The 22,339-nt window shown below is 42.6% G+C and overlaps 1 protein-coding gene across 1 annotated transcript in view; it reads left to right on the top strand.

Annotated features, from left to right (window-relative positions):
• LOC126284351 (uncharacterized) overlaps positions 1–22,339 on the top strand; it is a 265,261-nt gene that overhangs the window by 228,699 nt on the left and 14,223 nt on the right. The window contains exon 4 of the mRNA XM_049983216.1: positions 22,030–22,167. Within this exon, the coding sequence (XP_049839173.1) occupies positions 22,058–22,167 (110 nt within the window). The 5' untranslated portion in view covers positions 22,030–22,057. The remainder of the gene's footprint in view (positions 1–22,029; positions 22,168–22,339) is intronic.

Below are 22,339 nucleotides of genomic sequence, written 5' to 3'. Positions count from 1 at the left end.
ATTTCTAGGACACCCCGCATGTCGTCTACTCCTGCCACAGAGACGGCGTCGCCATTCTCGTACCTGGCATCCCGCGCCACCGGAGAAACTACTGAACGTTTTCCGGCGCGGCGGTTGCTGCTACTGTGGCCTCGAGGGTCGTGTTTGGTTTGTTGCCGGCCTCGGAAGTAGGGCCGTATAACGAGAGAAAGTGGAGCGGTAGCCGCGCGGCGCCGACTACTGTTTTGCCGCTGGTCGCACGCTCCCGCTTGCATGTTCGCTATTTTTCTGTTGCTTTCTCACCACGTTTCCTCCCTCTTCCCCTCCTCTCCTCGCTGCCCGGGGCGGTGCCGGCTACCAGGTTTTCACCTCGCGGTCAGCTATTTCTGCTTTCAAAGCTACGCGCTGGGGACCAGTTTTGCGCCTCGTCCATAATTACCGTCTGTCGCTGGCGGGGCCGAGGTTCACGGTGAAGGCCAGCTGACTCGTCTGCCTGCCCCAAGGCCGCGTTGTCTCTATTGCACGGTAATTCGCTGGCTTCTGCCACGAAGGAAGTCTCCACAAAGGTAGTCGTCAAGACTGCCACACACACAGTACTGTGTGAAGTCTCCTCACACGTAGAATGCTGCCCACTGCATACCAAGAGCGGTGTGCGCTATACTCTGAGATCCACTTATACTTTATTTTGATAGGCATCAACTCGAACTGCCATTAATAACGTATTAGGTCTACAACTACGCTTCCGCCGTTTTGCAATAGTTGACAATAAAGGCAAGTGATGGTGCAATGGTAATTCATACCTGTCATACAATACGCTCAGTTCATCTGTCAACACAATGTCATCAAACTATTAGTCGATTTGCGATTGCATCAAAAGATATTCACGATTGAATATGTCAATTTACGGAAGCAATTCTCGTCGTTTTGCGTGAAGTTTCAATTTTTTGCTTTCACGTGAAGAAAACTGCGGCTGAAGCTCAGAAAACGCCGGGTAAGATCTCTGGTGAGGCAACTATTAGCGAAAAACGTTCAGAGAATGGTTTCAATGCTTCCAGAACAGTCATTTGGATGTCGAAGACCGGCATGGCAGTGGAAGACAGAAGACTTTCGAAGCTATTGAAACTGACGGAAACAGTCACAGGAAATCGTAATGGAAAGCAACTGTCGCGTTTGAGCCGAGCGCTGAAAGACAAACGGCTGCAGTACATTGATAGACATGAAAAGGTGATTTTGCAGCATGGTAGTGCTCGATCCCATGTCGCAAAATCCGTCAAAACATATTTGGGGAAGTTGAAATGGAACGTCCTGTCCCATCCTCCAGACATTGCTGCCCCGGGTTACAGCCGGCCGTAGTGGCCGAGCGGTTCTAGGGCTACAGTCTGGAACCGCGCGTCCGCTACGGTCGCAGGTTCGAATCCTTCCTCGGGCATGGATGTGTGTGATGTCTTCAGGTTAGTTAGGTTTAAGTGGTTCTAAGTTCTAGGGGACTGATGATCTCAGAAGTTAAGTACCATAGTGCTCAGAGCCATTTGAACCCCGGGTTGCAACCTTTTTCGATCAGTGGCACACAGCCTGCTTGACCAGCACTTCAGGTCATACGAACAGGTGCGAAATTGGATCGACTCACGTATCTGCTCAAAAGACGCCCAGTTCGTTCATCGCGAGACTCGTATGTTGCCGGAAAGAAGTTTTTCACAATAAAGCCTGGAACACCAAGAAAAAACTGTGGAAGCAAATTTGTAGGTGTAATAGTTTCCCAAATCCACAACTCCTGTGGATACATATAGCTTGCAGTCAATGTATAATTCCACTGCTTCATATGTATGTCTCAGACAACCTTTTAGCTTTATATACAAACAATTCCTCGGGACAGAGAATCAAAGTGAAATGCAAGACAAGCCTTCAAATACCATATGAGAAGACTCATTTGATGGAAAATTTACATAAAAGTATCATAAGATTCCCATTATAAACGAACTGGGTCAATTTTACATGTGCCATATCTCGGAGAAACCGTAGTGTCATATAGTGTAGACAGTAAAGCCAGTTTAGAAAAGCCACCAAACTCCCGAGAGCGTACTAATAACATATCCCGTAATGCGAAACTTTGACATTACAAGACAGCTGCCTTCCCTGATGCGTTACTTGCCTCAGAAACTACACCTCTACGACTCCATTCAAAAGTTGATGAAACTCCGAAGTAATTCTAACCAAAATATATGGTCCCAGTAAAAAAAGCTTATGGATTAAAAGGAAAACTACGTACCTATATACAATACGAGGGAAATTCAATGACGCAATGTGTAGAAGACGTTTGAAGTCCTATGGTCACATCTACAGAATGGATAGCACTAGATTAACAAGAAGCTACTTAATATAACAAATTCAAAAAAGATACAAACTGCTTGGTTAGAAGAAGTTAAGCAGGACCTACGAAAAATAAATGCCACAGAAGCCACCATCAGACAGCGCAGATACTTTGAAATCCTAGTTGCAAATCACAAATCCGCAGAAAAAGCTAGAAGGCCCTCTGAAAAACAGTGTCCAGAGGAACTCAAGAAGCAATATAGCGAACTCATAATGAGATCCTGGGAAGACAATAAGAAAAAGAACGTGTCAGACCAACCTAAAATGTTCAGACGCGTTTTGTGACAGGCACTACGAAAAAAGAAGAACAAACACTACGAAATATTTGTTCTTTATTTTTGTTTATTAAGACTGTGGCAAAGCCAGTCATGACTTCAAAAATCCTTTCTTGCACGTGTGCTAATCTCCCACGTTTAGCAGAACTTCTGTGAAGTTTGGAAGGTAGGAGATGAGGTAGTGACGATAGTAAAGCTGTGAGGAGGGGTCGTGAGCCGTGCTCATGGAGCTCAGTTGGTCGAGCATTTGCCCACAAAAGGCAAAGGTCCGCGGTTCGAGTCCCAGTCTGGTACACAGCATTTATATGCCACGAAATTCCATGTCGAATAACATTGATTTACTACTGCTCTGTTCATAAACATCATGACATTATTGTACTGAAGGAATTAAATACAGGGCTACAATAAATAATTCATTCGTTTTGATGACTTTATATTTTTCAAAGTATTACATGGATATACATGACTGATGCGTGAAGAAAACCGTCCTCTCAACAAGTTTGCATTTTGCACTTTACAAATGTTCTATGAGTGAACTTTGATCACACGACACACGTCCAACCGCTAGTGAAGTTTGCTCCGTCCCTTATGTGGTAACGGATGTTAGTGGTCATCAGAGCAGCACTAATGTTCCAGTGTTCTTGGTGGCAGTGGTACATAAATGCGGTCTTGACTGTACCCCCAAAGCAAAGTCACAACGCGTTAGGTAAGGTGACCTGAGGGGGAGGGGGGGTAGAGAGGGGGTGGAGAGGGGGTGGGCGGGGGGAACGGAGCCACATCATCTCGTAGCGACGATGTAGTTTAAGTAGCTCTAATGAGAGGGTGCACCGCCTTGCTAGAAGGTGAAATTGTCGGAATCAGCAGTCAGTTATGGAAAAATAATAACTGAAACATATCAAGGTATGAGGAACCCTTCACAGACTTCTCACAGAAGAGAAACGGCCCATATAGATTCGTCTGCGGCACTGCACAAAAAATATAACTTTCGTCGAATCTCGTTCATGCGCCACAATTTCATGAGGATTTGCTCCACATCCTCACATTCTGCCAGTTAACCTTTCTAGAGCATCAGCTTGGAGGTGAAATGTCCATCTTCAAGAGCTTCCTGCGTTGTTATGTAAAACTGAAGACGACGGTAATAATCATCTGTTTTTAATTGTTGTACGAACTGCAAACAGCATGTTTGAAATGTAACCGCCGTCGTAAAATCTTCCACTCAATTTGCTGCAGTATTCCAAGTTTGTGGCTTGCGCGGATCGTGATCTTTTTGAACTCTGTGTGAAACTTTCCATCACCCTCTCCACGGCTGCATCTGGCACAACTCATCAACCCGCACTTTTCTATTTACGGCGACAATCCGTGTCCCTAAACTGTCGATACCAATGCACACTGCTCTCTTTACATGGTGGTTCTTTTCCATAACTCCTTCTGAATGCACTCTGCAATCTCATAACAAACAAACATCTCGCTTATTTCAACACACAAAAACTCCTTCCTTGATCTGTCGTTATTTTGGTAAGGCACTGCACTCTAATGCCAGCTGGTGGACACAAAGCAAACTCGTTGAGTTTACGGCTATATTCATGGAGCAATAGCATTTGTACATGTAATACTTTGGAAAATATAGAATTTGAAAACGAATGAATTATTTGTAGTAGCCCTGTGGGTCAGTGTTGCCACCTTCACCCTAAGTGAAAGCAATGCAGCGCCATCTTGTAAACGTAAGCACAGTTACTGTCTTTTGGTCAGTATGTACAAAGACTGTCACCACTATAACAGCCCATGAAGTGCTACTGAACAAGAGAGAAAAAAAAGACCTTTAGCTGAGGCCGCCGGTTGTATTCTAGTGGCGTCATTCACCTGATATTAGACAATCCCTACCTCAGAACTGCGACTTTCTTCGGTCTAAGGCGCTGCGGTCATGGACTGTGCGGCTGGTCCCGGCGGAGGTTCGAGTCCTCCCTCGGGCATGGGCGTGTGTGCTTGTCCTTAGGATAATTTAGGTTAAATAGTGTGTAAGCTTAGGGACTGATGACATTAGCAGGTAAGTCCCATAAGATTTCACACACATTTGAACATTTTTTCCGACTTTCTTCTGCCACAAGTTAAGTATTGTGTAAATTTAAATGATGTTGTCGACTAATAATACCGATACTTCAGTGGGTCCAAATGACATTGGGAATTCTTCACGAATTGCCGTTTCAGGATGCATTTAAATTTTGCTTATAGGCCTAATGTTTCAATTTGATTCAACAGGTTTGAAAGCGGGTGGTAAGGGCCAAAAACATGGAAATAAAAACTTACTAGAAAAATTCCAAGATAAAAAATCTGACAGAATGTTATCATGATGCACATCATTCCATTTGATAAGAGGATTACAGATGTGTAAGTGGGTTTCGTCTAAGCGAAGTTTTATGAAAGTTATTAATTAATGTGCAACAATTACAACGTGATCTTCTAAGTACGACTAATGGTTAGAAACGAGGTATTTTGACTTCCTTCGATTGAAAGACGTCAATTGCTTCAAAACACTTTTGTAAAATAATGTCAAAATTAATATGAGCTGTGTTCTCATATGAGGCTTTGCACGATTAGTTAACCCTAATCAAGTTGGGCCTTATCAAAAACCTTGTAAACGCTCTGGATACAGAAGTTGAGGCCTTCAATCACTTAAAAGAAAAGTTACCCAAATTAAATGAGGCAAAGCTGAAAGAGGGTATATTTGTTGGACCACAAATAAAAAAATTTCTGAGAGATCCAACCTTTGATACCACACTCACAGATATCCAGTTAGCTGCTTGGTCTTCTTTTAAAACAATTGAGAGGGGCTTTTTGGGTAATAGAAAAGACAAAAACTGTGTTACCATTGTGAATGATCTGTTGGACAACTATAAGAACATGAGGTGCAGAATGACGCTTAAAATTCACTTTTTACATTCTCACCTTGATTTCTTCCCGGAAAATTTGGGAGCCGTAAGCGATGAGCATGGTGAATGCTTTCATCAAGACATTCTTACCATGGAACACCGTTACCAACGCCATTGGAACCCTTCGATTATGCGTGACTACTGCTGGGGTCTTGTTAGGGAGAGTGATGAAACGGCGAACAAAAGAAGTAATCGCATTTTTCAAAAACCGAAGACGATTAAAGGTGAAAATATCTCCTGAACTAATTTGGACATTTTATTGGCATCATGTCCAAATCTACAAACAAAATAGTATTGATTTCAAACGCTCTGAATGCATTGACTTAATTGTGTCAGTTTTCGCTATTACCATTTTTTATTCTTCTGTGTATCTAGGAAATGTGACTTGAGTTTACCAGTGTATTCAGCACCCCAAAATTAGGTAAATACACCCGTTTACAAACCAGATGCAGAAAAAAGTTAAATTTGTTAACTAGTGTTATTAAACCCTCGTAAATTTTGCGATTGCAGTTGGGTATAAAACAGGACATTTTGTATATTTGGTATGTGGCATAGCCTACCACTGCAGATCTAACACTTTTAATTAACTAATAAATAACCTACAAATTATTACCTCCTTTGAATAAAATCTGGAGTAGTAAACTTTACGATGGTTTAGTAGCGATGAAACATTTCCCCCGTTACTGTTGTAGGGTTAATGGGAGCCATCCCCCACAAAACCGATCATGTCACTTTGAATGACTTTCAATGCATGTTAGTTAAGCTGGGGATTATTTCTAGAACAGAAACCAAATACGGAAACTTTAAACACGCAAAGAAAGCTGACAAAGTAAATAGCATTAAAAGGATCAAAAAGTAAAGGAATGAATAGTTTCAAGCAATTTTGCGTAATCGCCAAAAGTGACATGGAGCAGAACGACTGGGTCGCAGTTGTGTGGAGAGAGGAATGGAATTATACCACGCCCATAAGGGTCAAAATAGGTTATTATTCAATAAACTTGCACCACTAGAAAGCACAGAAAATAATGAAATTTTATTTACTGTGTTAACAGTATAGTGGGAAGCACACGTGATTAACATTGTAGGTGATTCAGTGGCGTACAGAGTGCGAAAATTAGTGCACAGAGTTGTCAGATATGGCAGCAACAATTGCTTTAACCCTATTAGGTATCGAGTCGAAATATCTCAACAAAAAAACTATCTATTCTGCATCTATATGATTACTCTGCAATTAACATTTAGGTACTTGGCAGGGAGTTCATCGAGCCACCTTTAAGTTACTTCACTCTCGAACAGCATGCAGGAAAAACGAACGCTAAAATCTTTCCGTGCAAGCTCTGACTTCTCTTATTTTATTATTATGATCATTTCTCACTATGTAGGTGGGCACCAACAAAATATTTTCACTCTGAGGAGAAAGTTCGTGACTGAAATTTCATGAGGAGGTCCTGCTGGAGCGAAAACCGCCTTTGTTTTAATGACTGCCACCCCAATTCATGTATCGTATCCGAGGCACTCTCTCCCTTATTTTGTGATAATAAAAAACGAGCTGCCCTTATTTGAATTTTTTCGATGTCCTCCGTCAGTCCTATCTGATGCAGATCCCGCATCGCACAGCTGTAATCCAGAAGACGGACGACAAGTTTAGTGTAAGCAGTCTCTTTCGTAGACCTGTTACACCTTTTTAATATTCTGCCAATAAATCGCAGTCTTTGTTTTGCTTTCCTGCAACATAATTTTGTGACCGTTCTAATTTAAGTTATTCGTAATTGTAGTCCCTAAGAATTTAGTTGAGTTTATAGCATTCATTCAGAGTTGTGTGATTTTTCGTGTAACAGAAATTTAGCGGATTCTTTTCAGTACTCATGTGGAAGACTTCACACTTTCCGCGATGTAGAGCCAACTGATCCTTTTTGCACCATACAGATATTCTGAATAAATCATTTTTCAATTCTTTTTGATCATCTGATGAGTTTACTAGACGGCAAATAACAGCGTCATCTGCAAACAATCCAAAAGGGCTGCTCGGATTGCCTCCTAAATCTTTTATATAGATCAAGAACAGCAAAGGGCCTATAAGGCTTCCTGGGGAACGATATATATTACTTCGAAAGAAATGATAATTAAATCAAGACCCTAATCTGCAGACAGCAACGGGGAAAGTTGAAAATGTGTGCCCGACTGGGACTCGAACCCAGGATCTCCTGCTCACATGGCAGACGCTCTATCCATCTGAGCCACCCAGGGCACAGAGGATAGTGCGACTGCAGAGATTTATCCTTTGCACGCTCCCCGTGGCTCAGATGGAGATCCCGGGTTCGAGTAGGTACCCAACACATCTTACGTACAGAAAACGGGGGTCGACCATTACTGACCAAAGTTACTAGAAAACTACCGTAGACTACACTTACTTATGGTAGTCTACTGTAGCCTACGGTAGTTTTACAACTCTAAGTGAGACAGAAAGGATTTTGCTCTGATGGGGGCGAGTGTTTCTGCCATGTTATTCAGACAAGAGCGGTAAGGTCGAGGAGAGAGATGAGGGACAGGCTACGTTGACAAGTACAGAAGACAGAGGATATGGAAATTGCAGCCACAATAGCTGTGTATTGATGGTGAAATATGATAGAAGAGTTGAACATCACAGATATAACGAACACAGGCATTCATAACCAGTTTCAGGCACCGTGAGGTTTCCCGAGAAGGACCCTGCAGGATAACACCGCTCTAATCAGTAATTGGAAGTATTAGCGTTTGTACAGGTTTGCAGATCGGAATATGTAGAATACTTCATGCTAGTTTAACATTCACTGCGTGCCGCCTTCATGGGATTAATAAGTGAGAATGCAACATCAGATAATCAGTTAACACTATGAATCTTCTGCCACTCGTAGTCATCTGCAGACTGTGGCTGCCAATACAGAAGCTACAAAAGTCGAAGGAATGAAGAAAATGAAAACTTTCATCATCACGATGTGCTACGAGCATCTGCATTCATTTACAATCAGTCACTACAAATCAGACCAAAGCTTATAGAAACTCTTTAACAGTATCAATATTACAGAATGATATATTCCTTGCTGACTTACAGCCATTATTTAAGAAGTAACCCATTATGACGAGAATGCTTTATTCCCCTCTGATATGCCTGATTTGAAACGAGCATTACTTTTTTTGCGTCTTGTGAATGCAGATTCCTGATACCTTTAGATTTGTTCTTTATCTCCAGCTCGCCTAAACTCAGAGCTCAAAATCACTGCACTATTTCACGCCTGATTGCCTCTTGTGCAATTTTTTTTTTTTTTTTTTTTGGTTACAGGAAGCTCTTGATAGAGCTTCGGCAACTCACAACCAAACTGTCACCATTTAACCTAACCTAGACCTCGGGCTATGCTACACATCAGTCTGTCGTCACAAGCTACACCCCGAATAATAATACAGTTCCAAGAGAAATATTGTCAGTATTCTCTTTTTGTTCTGTTTGCGGAGGTTTGGAATCGCTCGTCACAATATCATTAAGTCGCAGGTCAAAGCCAGCGACCGGTCTCCGTCGGTTCAATTGATCCACTTTTTTGGTCGATGGCATAGTTACAATTTCACACATACTTTACGTCTTAGTAAAGGTGGACGAATTTTATAGTATCACTGTCAAATAACCTCTTAAGCCAATATCATGCCGAAAGCAAAGTCAGTACTGTTCGTACGATAGCAGTTTGGGAAGGTAAGGAAGCCACTTCCTAGAACGACGGAAAGCCCCGTCCTTAGACAAACTGATGCTGCTCCATTGTTCCATTCAATGTCTCCCTGCCACCTTTCTCCACGCCTTCTGTTCTCTTGACCTTCATGGGTGATGCAGGACAGCGGTAGATAAACACTTTGGCTCTGCTACTCCCAATGATCAAGTCTGGACGCTGTTGGTTGGATCGATTCCAGCGAAAGTTCTCGCTGGACTGTTTGCCAGGAATACGTCGTTCCAGACCACATCCTTTCAGAAGAAACGTGAAAACGGAGACTAGAAATTTCTCCACCTGGCTTATCAGGTCGATGCTCACGAAATGTAAGGCATTCCGAAGAGAAGGCGACTTTAACAGTAGCAAAACGCCGGAAAATATTTTGCTCTAAAGGAAGAAAGAATGGCTGCACTTCCAGATATGCTTAACGTAGTATAGCTACTCTGAAACGACTAGTTTTTCCACATCCTTCCGATGTTTATGACTTAAAGTCGGTGACTATGTTTGCTCCCAGTCCCAAATGGTTCAAATGGCTCTATGGGACTAAACTTCTGAGGTCATCAGTCCCATAGAACTTAGAACTACTTAAACCTAACTAACCTAAGGACATCACACACATCCATGCCCGAGGCAGGATTCGAACCTGCGACCGTAGCGGTCGCGCGGTTCCAGACTGTAGCGCCTAGAACCACTCGGCCACCCCGGCCGGCCTTCCAGTCCCAAAAATCTATTGTACTTTAAATCGTACAATAACACAGCCCCTAAACGAATGTTGGAGTATGCTTAGCGTACAGCTAATGAAGTTTAAATCTCGCGACTCATATCACAACTGATAGACGCAGATACAGAAGTAAACTCAGTTCGAAATTTCCCACGCTATCCAGATGCCTCTCAAAATCTGTATTACTGTTTACTGACTTCTCGTAATTCTGATACTTGTTTAATTTTTGAATGCTCTGCTGTTGATTTTTAATAATTAAATACACAAATTAATACTGAACAAACTAGGGATGCATCGTAATTCTTGAATTATCGATCTAAATAGCACAGAATTAGAATTAAGAGTTGTTTGTGAAAGGTAAAGGAAATATGAGCCATCGGCGATATTCCTCGACACTGGCGCCACAATACCAGTGCACTGGAAACTAGTCAACAGGTAGAATCAGAATCGTCCTCCATCGTAGGCTACTTCTGGAAAGCTAGTAGTAACCAATTATATGGCTAAAGCTAATGTACTCACATTGTTAGTTCCAGTTAAAAGCACAACGTCAGTCAGTGTGTGGTATTCAGGCGTTTTCCGCGCAACTCTCTCCAGCCCATGAGATCAATGAACATCCGGTGCAGTTAAAGTGCGTTTAACGCTCAGCTTCATGCGTCTACGAGAACCAATTACGTAAGACAATTTTGTTTACGTTTCTATGGCAACGCCTTAGTGTTGCTGCAGTAGCAGCTATGGCTTTGAGTGTTGCAGCCGGCTTTTTTACTTCGCGGTTGAAAGTTAGCAGCAATGTTGGTAGCTGCCAGGGATCCTCTCTCGCCATAGGTAGTGCAGGCGTATGTGAGCTAGTTCTCTATCGCCGCCTCAGAACCACAACTTACGTGGCAATTAAAAACGAAAGCATAGAGAACGTAATTTTTACAATTTACAGATGCACCATCAGCGTCAGCCAGAGTATGGTATTCACGCATTTTCCCCAAATCTGTCTCTAGCCCGTTAGGCCAGAGAAAATCCGATGCACATAAAGTCCGTTTCACGCTCAGCTTCACGCGTCTACCAGAACTAATTACGTAAACGGATTTTGTTACGTTTCTGCCTTACGTTAAAGTGGTGTTGTGTCGACAGGAAGGGCTGTCAACCACAAAAGTAAAAATAATGTGAGTCCAGAATGGACATGTGTCCCTCACAGACAGACTCTAGAAAGCAAGAATAACGCGTAAGGAAAAGAATCATACTCACGCGCCCTCCCTGCTTCAGATACCTATAAAGGCCTGTCAGGATATGAGTGATACACTTTTATCTTTTCTGCTTCCAGTGAGTGCTGCAAACGTGTTTATTCCAAAGATAACCACAGAACTTTAAACCGTCTTGGTGTAACCGAATTTTAGCACTGTGAGGATCATAGTTAGGACGATAACGTCAATACTCTTTTCTTTAGTTACACCTCATGAACATCGGACGTTTGGACAATGGAAAACATATGTCCACTTCAGCAATATTTTAGACCAACGATTTCCAAACAGCGACCTCCGAAACTATTTTGTGCGGCCACCCGGGACGTTATTTTTTCGTCACAATTGGTATCATAAACGGTTTCGAATTATTACAGAGTCATCATTACATGAATTGCTTGAAAAGACGAAAAGGAGAGATAGTAAAACACTTGGAAATTAAATTACAAATCAACCTAATTTCTGCAGTGTTTTAATACTGTATTTTCACCGGCCAGTCCATGAAGTACGGAACATTCAAGATGCTGGCCTTAGCCTCATCCAATGGGAACTCAGTGGCCAAGGAAGCTGTGGGAACACAATTAGCAGATAACCTGCTCAACCGAGATGAGGGTTTCCAGTTTGGCAAAACATGGACGCCTCTTACTTTCCATGAGAAAATATGTTCAGTTATACAAGTAGATACAAGCTGACAGCTAACTATTCGTTTGCATGAGAATATTTAATTCACTTTGTTAATTTCAAGTCCATCATTCCCTTTAGATTTTTGATAACTTGTACGTAGTGATTTTTTCCACTGCGTACAAACCCTAGAGATTGATCGACGAGAGGACACGGGACAAAAAGGTATAATGAACTTATGTCCGGAAATTCATGGTTTCCATGCCAGAGACCTTTTGTTCAATACTACATTGCTACAGAGACTGCGATCTAATACATGTTGTATTATTCAGCCACAGTTACTGTATGCATCGAAAATGGTTTTCTTTTGTGCCTCAACTCATGAATGTACGAGCCGTAGCATGTTCTGTCTCACACGTTCACATCGGCAAGGCGTCTCCTCATCTGGAATGGGCTCTGTATAAACGATATTTTTGAGATGACCCCATAACCAGAAATCGCACGGGTTGGGATCTGGTGAACAAGCAAGCCATGCAACTGGACCCGTCGTCCGATCCACCGACCACGGAAGACACGACTGATTGTGAGATGCGTCCGGACGTTAATGGCGAAGTGAGCTGGAGCACCATCATGTAGCAGTCACATAACCCTTCGAATCATCAGTGGCACTTCTTCCAGCAGGGGAAGTAAAGTCACCCACAAGAAACCCCAATAGTTCCAGCATGTTAGGACGTAGAAGAAAGACCTGACCTAAAATACGGTCGCCAATTATCCCAGCGCACAAATTCTGGCTGCACTGACCCTGATGATTCGTTCTCACCATACCATGGGTGTTCTGCATACTATCCCACAAATGACCGTTGTGAAAGATCCCGGAATTGTGGATGGCTCGTGAAGAAAGCAGTGACAAAACCGCTCTCGATATGGAAAGTCTGTCACTAGTAAGCCCTGCACATGTAGGAAGTGATAAGGGTAGTAACAATTGTCACGGAGAATGTTGCACACTGTCGTCTCGCTTACCCTGTACTGGCGGGCCAACTGACTGGTACTGACACGGTGATTGCCTTCTTCAGTGTTAATCACATTTTCCTCCAGGTCTGGTGTCCGAACATTTCGGGTACGTCCTTCATGATTTCCTGCTCCCTGAAACGACCCTGTCTCAGACAAATGGCAAAACACTGTTCCAGACATTGAATGCTGTGGTGGTTGTCGGCGGAGATAGGTCTCCTGATACAACCATGTTGCCTGTCGTCCGTTCGCCATTTGCCTTTCCCTTAGTAAACACCGTGTCGGCAAGCGCTTGATTCGAATACGGAAACATCGTGTACAATGCTGTACCACATACACTTCAAGGCGAGTCAGCAAGAGAAGTGAATCGGACACAACATTACCACATTACCAATGACTATGGTAGGGGAGGGCGATAGGGAATGACATATGAGAAACAGTATACATATACACGAGGGTTGGAAAATGCGACACATGCAGAGGAAAGGACCTGGTGCGAACTACATGTGTGGCCATTGAAGAACACGCAAACATTGTGCCTCGTATATTTATCACGGCAGTGTACAGAACAATACAGGTTTTCACGGTGCAAAATGGATACAGCACAGCACAAATACAGCTGAAATGACAAAATTGCGTCTAAATGGCCTCAGAGAAGTCCCGTGCAAAGTTCACTACACACTACCAACACTGTGGGAGGCACTGAATACCATCTGCGTCACTATCATCTACACCATGTCTCAATCGACTCATGTGTTGTTGCACAGCACTGGCAGTGTCCTCTCAGATTGCAAATCACCTACTAAGTGGTGGTTCCTTTACCTTTCGTATGAGATGGAAGTCGCAGGGCGAACCGTCAGGAGGATACGGCGGGCGCTCCAGTTCTTTCCATCCCCAGCATCGCATCCAAGTTGCCGCCAGACTGACTTTTCTTCATGTTTTATGTCGTCATAAAGTATGGTGGCACTGTCCACAAGTTCAGGATGTTTCTCCTGAACGCCACGACATAATACCTGTCGCACCAAGAAGTCCTTGTAATACGCTGCAGTCACAGTTCTGCCATGTGGAATGAAGTTGCATACAGTCACACCCCTCACGTCGTACGTGGCGATCACCATCAGTTTCACAGGGGAAGGATTGAGACGGAAGTCCTGCCACTTTAGTGATCCGGCATGTTGCCACTCTGCGACCTAATGTTTAAGTTGCAGTTGGTATGCCCTGGTCCACAGTTCATCGAAGGTGATTTTTCGTGATAGGACGTTGTCATGGTCCTGTTGCCAATGTGCTCAGTGGCTGGAGCTTTTTGCATATTGCATCCACCGTTGAACTATCAGTTCATGCCATATCCACCGCAATGCGATTTTGCGCAGTTGTAACTATGACCGAATATGCTGTGGATGGTACATTTTTCGATGACCCCTCTAACTCCAGTGACGCCCATCGTCTGTCTGCATCCAGGAACTACTCGATGATGGCACGTGCCACATCGATTCGCATACTGACAGATTGTCGGAGTGTTGCTGATTACACGTTGCCACCTGTCCTCTCTGAAACATTCCTACCCACTCTACTGCACAGTACGGGAGTCCTTTCCACCAATCCACTTTTACATTCTCTCACGTTTCTCCATCAGAAAAAGATATTTTGATATATCCATCTTGCCTGACGCTCGCCACAAAACTGATTTCGCAGTGCATTCTGTGTTACTACTTGCATTCACAGAGCCATATGTTACCGTAAATACACAATATAATTGCATAGTTTTCACGCGACAAATAGCAGTGGATGTAGCAATTCCAGCCTGGATGCAAATTTAAGAATCTGTGCCCTAATATGTATGTATGAAGATGGTCACGTGTTACATTGATATGTTTGAAAATCCATTTAATTTTTGACGGGTTGCAATGTATGTATGCTAGAAGCAAAAAATAAAGTAATAAATAACGGTGTTAGCTCTGACACACACACGCTTGCCCCACAGTAATATGTAAAACGGTTTGAATTCTGCCAGTAACTCACATTAGCAAGCGCTGTCAGGTTATCAGCCGAAATCTCAGAACAAGAAGTAATACTGTTCCCAATGCATGCTCGAAACATGATGGAATAGTTTCTATATACAACTACACTGATCAGACAGAACATTATGATCACGTACCTAATAGCTGGAATGTCCACCTTTGGCGTAGATAACAGGCACAACACACGATCTTGGTTAGTCGGTGGAGGGAGTTGTCAACACACTTGCTCACACAAGTCACCTAATTCTCATAAATTCCAGGGAGGGGAGCAATGAGCTCTGACGCAACATTCAGTCACGTCCCCGATGTGTTTGATCATGTTCAGATCTGGCGAGTTGGGGAGCCAGCACGTCAATTGGAACTCGCCACTGTGTTCCTCGAACCACTCCATCATGCTCCTGGCCTTGTGACATGGTGCATTATCTTGTTCAAAAATGCCACTGCCTTTGGAAAACATGATTGTCATGAAGGGGTGTGAATGGCCTACAACCAGTGTACGATACTTCTTGGCCATCATGGTGCCTTTCATGAGCTCCACCGAACCGATGGACACCAACGTGAATGTTCCCCAGAGTATAAAGGAGCCGCTGCCAGCTTGTCTCCATCCCACAGTGCAGGTGTCAAGGAGCTGTTCCGCTGGAAGATGACAGAGTCGTACCCTCCCATCGGCATGATGAAGAAGGTATCAGGCTTAATCAGGCCATTCAATGATCTGCCACTGCGCTAGAATCCAGTGCTGATGGTAATGTGTGCATTTCAGTCATAGTTGCCATTGTCACAGTGTTAACATTGGCACATGCATGGGTCATTGGTTGCAGAGGCCCATCGTTAAGTGTGCTCAGTGCACTGCATGTTCAGACACAATTGTACTCTGTCCAGCTCACTGCCTCTCCTGCTTTACCAGTCTGCCCACTCTATGATGTCAGACATCTGTAATGAGGGGTGGCAGCCCAAGCACACAACATGTGGACATGGTTTCACCTAGGTTTTGCCACATTCTCAAGACATTCACCGCAGCACTCCTCAAACCCCCAACATGTCACGCAGTTTCCGAAATGCTCGTGCAGAGCTTCTGGGCCATCACAATCTGCCCTCGGTCAAACTCAGGTAGATCATGCGTCTTCCTCATTCTACACATGGATAGCATGCTTACTGATACCACATGCATTTGTGCATGTATATGACTAGAAGTCATTCTTTGCCAGGTGGCGCTGTTATCACCTGGAATGGTTTATATTGATAGTAGATGGCGAGCCAAAATATTCTTGCTGATCGGTGTATAGTCACTTGAGTATTTTACATAATATCTCCTCAACTGAACAGACCTGGGAGATGTATGCAGTATGAACATATCTGCACTCTGGTTCCTGGAAATGAAGGCTATAGTTGACTATGTAACAGTGCTGTATCTACAAGTATATCTCCATATATACACTCTGCAAATCACCATGAAGAGCAGGTGGTGGTGTGTTGGGGCTTATGGGCGCTCAACATCGAGGTCATCAGCGCCCGTGAAGAGCATGGCAGACGGTACTTAGCATGGCATCACATGTTAAGCCGCATCCACACCATCCGCGCAATGCCATACAAAACCAAGGAAAGAGTTTCGGCCGCAGCGCTGCATGTCTGTTGTGGACATCAAACGATGCTGCTCTGAGCAAACAAAGAACAAGTTCCGCACTGTGTCAGAACATCAAAGGAAATGGTTCATCTGCGGGCGCTCTGTTTGGATGGGATTTCTCACTTCCTTTTTTTCAATGCCGGCTTACTGGAGCAATGCTACGCACCTACGAACACACTGTTCCATTCTTCACAGTGCTGTCCTGGTCTGCATCTTTCTGCGCTGCTCTGCGCCATGTGTTCGCGCACGGTGCCTCCGGTGTGGTTTTAGGTTTATTCCAGTAACGAGTCGGGCTTAATTTTACCAATATGCTACATTGTTGTGGCCTACAGCCTTTTGACTTACAATAGTAGTAATCAGAGCTAAACTGCCAGTATTACTTTTATGGATATAAATTGAACTGTTTAAATATATTTCAATTTTGTAATTAATAGTTTAAATCGGCGAGGAGTAAAATTTAAAAAAAAGTTGGTAAGGGGGAATCGAACCTATTTTGACGAGTTGCCAGTCTGTGTGTTAAACATTCGGCCTTGGCGCCGTTACGATAACTGATCCTCAAAAATTTCTCATGCTCTACGCTTGCACAATACGCTACACACAATTTCAAAGAAAAATACCGACGTGCTGCTGTAAGCATTGCAGCACTCTTATTGCCAGAACGAATGATGCCACAAAAGAGCATCTGCAATCGAAAACAGACAGCTAGGTCTCTTCCCTGAGCTGACTGTAGCGTGGCTTACCCTCCTTTCAGCACTCAACACTGGTTTTCTAGTTATCGTGGAGAGACAACTTCAAAATATGTTTTTGTCCGCTTCGTTTGCAGACCAGCACGCATTCTGTGGAAAATGGCGTACTTTTAGTGCGATTTCCGGCTCATATTTGAAGAGAAATGGCACTAAGTCCAGTCCAATATTTACAGTATGCTGGCCACCACTGGCTGCTTCCTGTTTCATCCGTGTATGATGCACGCATGCACGGGAAGAATGACTGCTTAAAATTTTCTGCGCATGCCGCCATTAATGTATGCATCTATTCATAGCTCTCATGGGAGCGATACGTAGAGGTGAAGATTATCTCCAGATTCTTCACTTTATGTTGGCGCTTAAAACTTTGCAAGGAGATTTTTGTGGGATAATTGGTGTCTATCTTCAAGCATCAGCCAATTCTAGTTTTCCAACATTTCCGTGACACTGCCCTGGGAGTCAGATAAATCTTTAATGTTCAATCACAACTTCAAGAGCTCTAGCAGTTTTAGTAGCGCAAACTTCATTCATCCCTTGTTGGAAACAAATTTCATAATGTGTGTTTTACTATTTTTATTCGGATTCAAGATACCTCCTTTGGACATGTCGAATAGCACAGGCAGTGTACTCATGTAGCACATGCTACGGCCGCTGCGCTATCAGGGACTAACAGCAGCACTGCCGTATTTTTCAGGAAAAATTGACTGTTAGCACTTTTGAACTGACAATAGGAGGAAATTGGTGTTTAACGTCCCGTCGACAACGAGATCATTACAGACGGAGCACAAGCTCGGATTAGGGAGGGGTGAGGAAGGAAATCGGCACGCCCTTTCAAATGAACCATTCCGGCATTTGCCGGGAGCGATTTAGGAAAACCACGGAAAATCTAAATCAGGACGCGGGTTTGAACCGTCGTCCTCCCGAATGCAAGTCCAGTGTGCTAACCACTGGCCACCTCGCTCGGTTAAAATGAAAACAGTAAAACTGGTTCAAATGGCTCTCAGCACTATGGGACTTAACTTCTGAGGTCATCAGTCCCCTAGAACTTAGAACTACATAAACCTAACTAACCTAAAGACATCACACACATCCATGCCCGAGGCAGCATTCGAACCTGCGACCGTAGCGGTCGCGCGGTTTCAGAGTGTAGCGCCTAGAACCGCTCAGCCACAGTAAAACTGTTTAGGATTATGTATTCATGGTTGTACAGTATTTTTAAAGCAATGGAAATACTAGAGCACCAACATACATTTGTATTTTTGAACGTTTGAAGAATACATTTGAAGCAATTCTATTTTACTGACTCGAGTTTTACGCATTAAAAATTGGGGTAACAGTTTTATTTACATATTGTGTAAATGTAATGTAATGTGAACTGTCAGTCAATGAGAATACTTTCCAAGTATGACAGGTACTCGTTTTGAGTCAAGTTAAAGACAATCTAGTTCAGCTCACTTAGTGCAGTTTTTGCGACACAGTTTTATGTCCCCTTCATTAAATTTGATTTCAAGCGAGTATGTCTTTACATTATGTTTGTCTACGACGTTTCAATTCGATTTTACACAATTATCATGCTCGCTTTGTTGTTTAACCCAAGCAGAAAACCTGTCTGCTCATTCTTTCCCACCTAATGATGCAGTATTAGATTTCCAGCTCCCATTTCTATGCAAAGTGTGCAGGGTGGTACAAAGGCCTGGAGACACCCTTCCAAAACAAAACAAAACAAAAGAAACACGTGGATAAACAGAAATCTAAAGTAATTTTGGAAGCCACCATCTTCCATGCAATCCAGATTTTCAAATGGAATGGGGATCATATGACTTATCAAATAGTAAATTACACAATAAGAACAAGTGGCTTTCTTTTGAACACAGCCCTGTTCATTCTCCAGTTTTGTAGCATTTTGTACAGAAAAAGGTAAACGCTGGTGACAACGCATTAAGGCTACAGGATGTGCTCGACTGTCAACGTGTTGTCCAGCACAATGTAAGGTTGTCGTTATCTGCTTCACCCATTCCTGATGGACTTAAACCAACGCATGTACTAGAATGTGATTTGAAACACCAACAGTCCGCTCACTGAGGTGTGCATGGTTTCCGAGTTTCGCTCATATGCAGCTGCCTTCACAGGTGTCCACAGATAGAAATCCAATGGACTTAAATCTGGGAAACGTGGTGGCAACTACACCAGACCTCTACACTTACTTACCCATTTCCAGGGAAACTGGACGTTCAGGTATGCCCAGACAGCTATACAGCTATGCAATGGGGTACTATTATGCTGAAAGAAAATTGGAAATATGATATTGCACTGCTTGTGTTATTCTGAATTATGATGCGGAGTTTCTTTGAACATGCATGCCTGGTTGAGGACATGTGGAAGTTTGGGCCCAGCCGTAAGTCATTCACATGTAGCCAAATGGTAAGATGACCACTCGCGTTAAGCAAGAAATTTGGATTCGAGTCCCAGTACAGCAAAAATTTTCATTGCCGTCATTCCATTCTGCAGCTGATGGCTATCTATATTGACAATTGCTAAAATATTTAATGAATAAAACTGGACATCTCACATCCTATAGACAGCAGTGATGGCAGCACATCTTCATCTAACAGCGACAGATGATAAGTTGCTGTTTGTATACCCTGAATGAAGAAGGGCACAAGAATATGAGAACCTATTACTCCACACCAAACCATTAGTTTCAATGTGCCAACTAAATTTGATGGATCCATCCATTGAGGGCTGACATACAACTAGTATATATGATTCAGTTTATTTACCTCTGGATTCACACAGAAATTAGCTTCATCCATAAACATTACATTTAAGGGGAAACAACAGCTTTCGTGCAGCTTAGGTGGACCTGATAATCAGGAATTTCCGTGGTGAGACATAATATATGAATTTTTAATGGTCCCATTTATGTGAGGTTCAAGTTTTCTTTATTGATGTATAGCTGACCTCTGTTTCCTGTGAGATGTGACAAAAACTGTGCCCTGGACTTCTGCTGAACAGTCTCAGAAAAGTGGTTGATGTTGCTCCGTACATAGCCATTCCTGATCCCCCAGCTTTCAATTTCTCTGTGACAGAGTCAATTTCACAGAATTTTGAGAGATGTTTCTTCACCGTACCTTCTGTAAAGGGTGGTCCATATGGGTGGTGTTGGTTGAAATTGTCTGTGATAACACAAGTGCTCCTCCCTCCTGATAGAAGGACAATCTCAATGTAGTTATGTCTACATCCACACACTGTGAACTGCTGTGAAGTACATGGCAGACTATTACTACGACTTTCTTCATTCCAGTCACACATGGAATGTGGGGAAACTGATTGTTTGTTTGCCTATGTAAATGATACAATTAATCAAATCTTATCCTCTTGATCCCTAGGGGAGGAGGTTGTAGTATATTTCTAGAGCTATCATTTAAAGCCAGTTCTTGAAGCCTGGTCAGTGGAGTATCTTGGAATAGTTTCTGTCTGCCTTCAAGAGTCAGCCAGTATAGTTATATCAACATCTCAATGATTCTCCTCCTTGAGTCAAACAAACCTGTGACCATTCCTGCTGCCCTTATCTTATATGTTCAGTATCCCCTACTAATCCTATTTGATATGTGTCCCACACACTTGAGCAATATTCTAGAATGGGTCACACAAATGATTTTTAAGCAATCCCCTTCGTAGACTGATTGCACTTCCAAAGTCTGCTACCAGCCTTACCCATGAGACTGATTCTACGTGATCGTTCAATTTCATGTTGCTATTTTGAACATTTTGAACATTTAAAGCAAGCTGCCAATCACTGCACCACTTTGAAATCTTATCAAGGCCTGACTGAATATTTGTACAGCTTCGTTCAGACAGTACTTCACTGTAGATGACTACATCATCTGCAAAAAGTCTGAGGTTACTATCAATACTTTCCACAAGATAGCTAATATAAAACATGATCATCAAGGGACCCAACGATGGAAGCGCATTTGACGTGTGTTAACACCATCAGACTTCACATCACCTGTCAGACAGAAACATGTTAATGCAATAATGAATGAAGCTATGCTCAAATGAAAGGCATCATTGTTTTCATCATGTGATTTTCTGTCAGTCTAGTACATCACACAATCTAAATTCCACTTGAAAACTACTAATTGCAACCACGATGTCGACTTCTGAAATGACTGCCATGTTGGTAACATAGCCTTACAGGTGCCCCCCCCCCCCCCACACCTCATACTACTTCACTTTAAATTTGTTTATTCAACTGTTTACATATCCATGAACCACACTGTATATTAGGTTTCCCCATCCAGTTTTTATATTTCATCGTGTAGCATAGTCTTATGGGTTATGTCTAAAAATTTTCTTCTATCCAGAAATGTAATTGATATGTTCATAATACTATTCATACATATTGCTTTACTCCGTGCTATGTGTATTAAGGAAATAAGAAGTAACTGTGACATGCAGTTTTAGTGTCTTGAGTTACGATATATCAATTAGGTTGCTCTGGTAATAGTTAAAAACTAAAGGTAAATAATGCCAATTAGTGCTCAAAATTAATTAAATAAGATTTTGCTAAGTGTTACCTTTATATATTATCTAGAAGTAAAATAATTTTAAACTGTGTGTGTACATATTTCTAAATTTAGGCCTCGTGCGAGTTTAAACCTGCCCTGCAGTAGACCATTATGTAAAATAAGAAATTGTGCTTTACTTATTTGAAATAATATAGATGGAACAGACATTTATTTGTTCGAGCTTCATAAGATACAACATTTTTCAACTGTTGCAGAAACACATTGTGAAATTGTGACTCCAAGATGAGGCAGTCTTTGCTATGGTGTCTCCCACTTATTATCGTCCTTTTTTCACGGGAAGCGACCAGCCATGGCAGGCTGATCGAACCACCTTCCAGAGCTACCATGTGGAGGTGAGCAATGAAACTGTGGCATACAAGTTTACTTCATCTGTTATTATACATAAAGCAGAGTGTATGTGTAAATGTCTATGTCTCGTCTGAAACCCTGGATCAACTTCAACCAAATTTTGCACGGTAACTGAAGGTCCCACGAGCATGTCTTATGAAGTATACAATCCCATAG

Source organism: Schistocerca gregaria, chromosome 8 (genome assembly GCF_023897955.1).
Source record: "Schistocerca gregaria isolate iqSchGreg1 chromosome 8, iqSchGreg1.2, whole genome shotgun sequence".
Classification (NCBI taxonomy): Eukaryota; Metazoa; Arthropoda; class Insecta; order Orthoptera; family Acrididae; genus Schistocerca; species Schistocerca gregaria.
The sequence above is the reverse complement of the archived record's forward strand: the minus strand, read 5'-3'. Positions and strand labels throughout refer to the sequence as shown.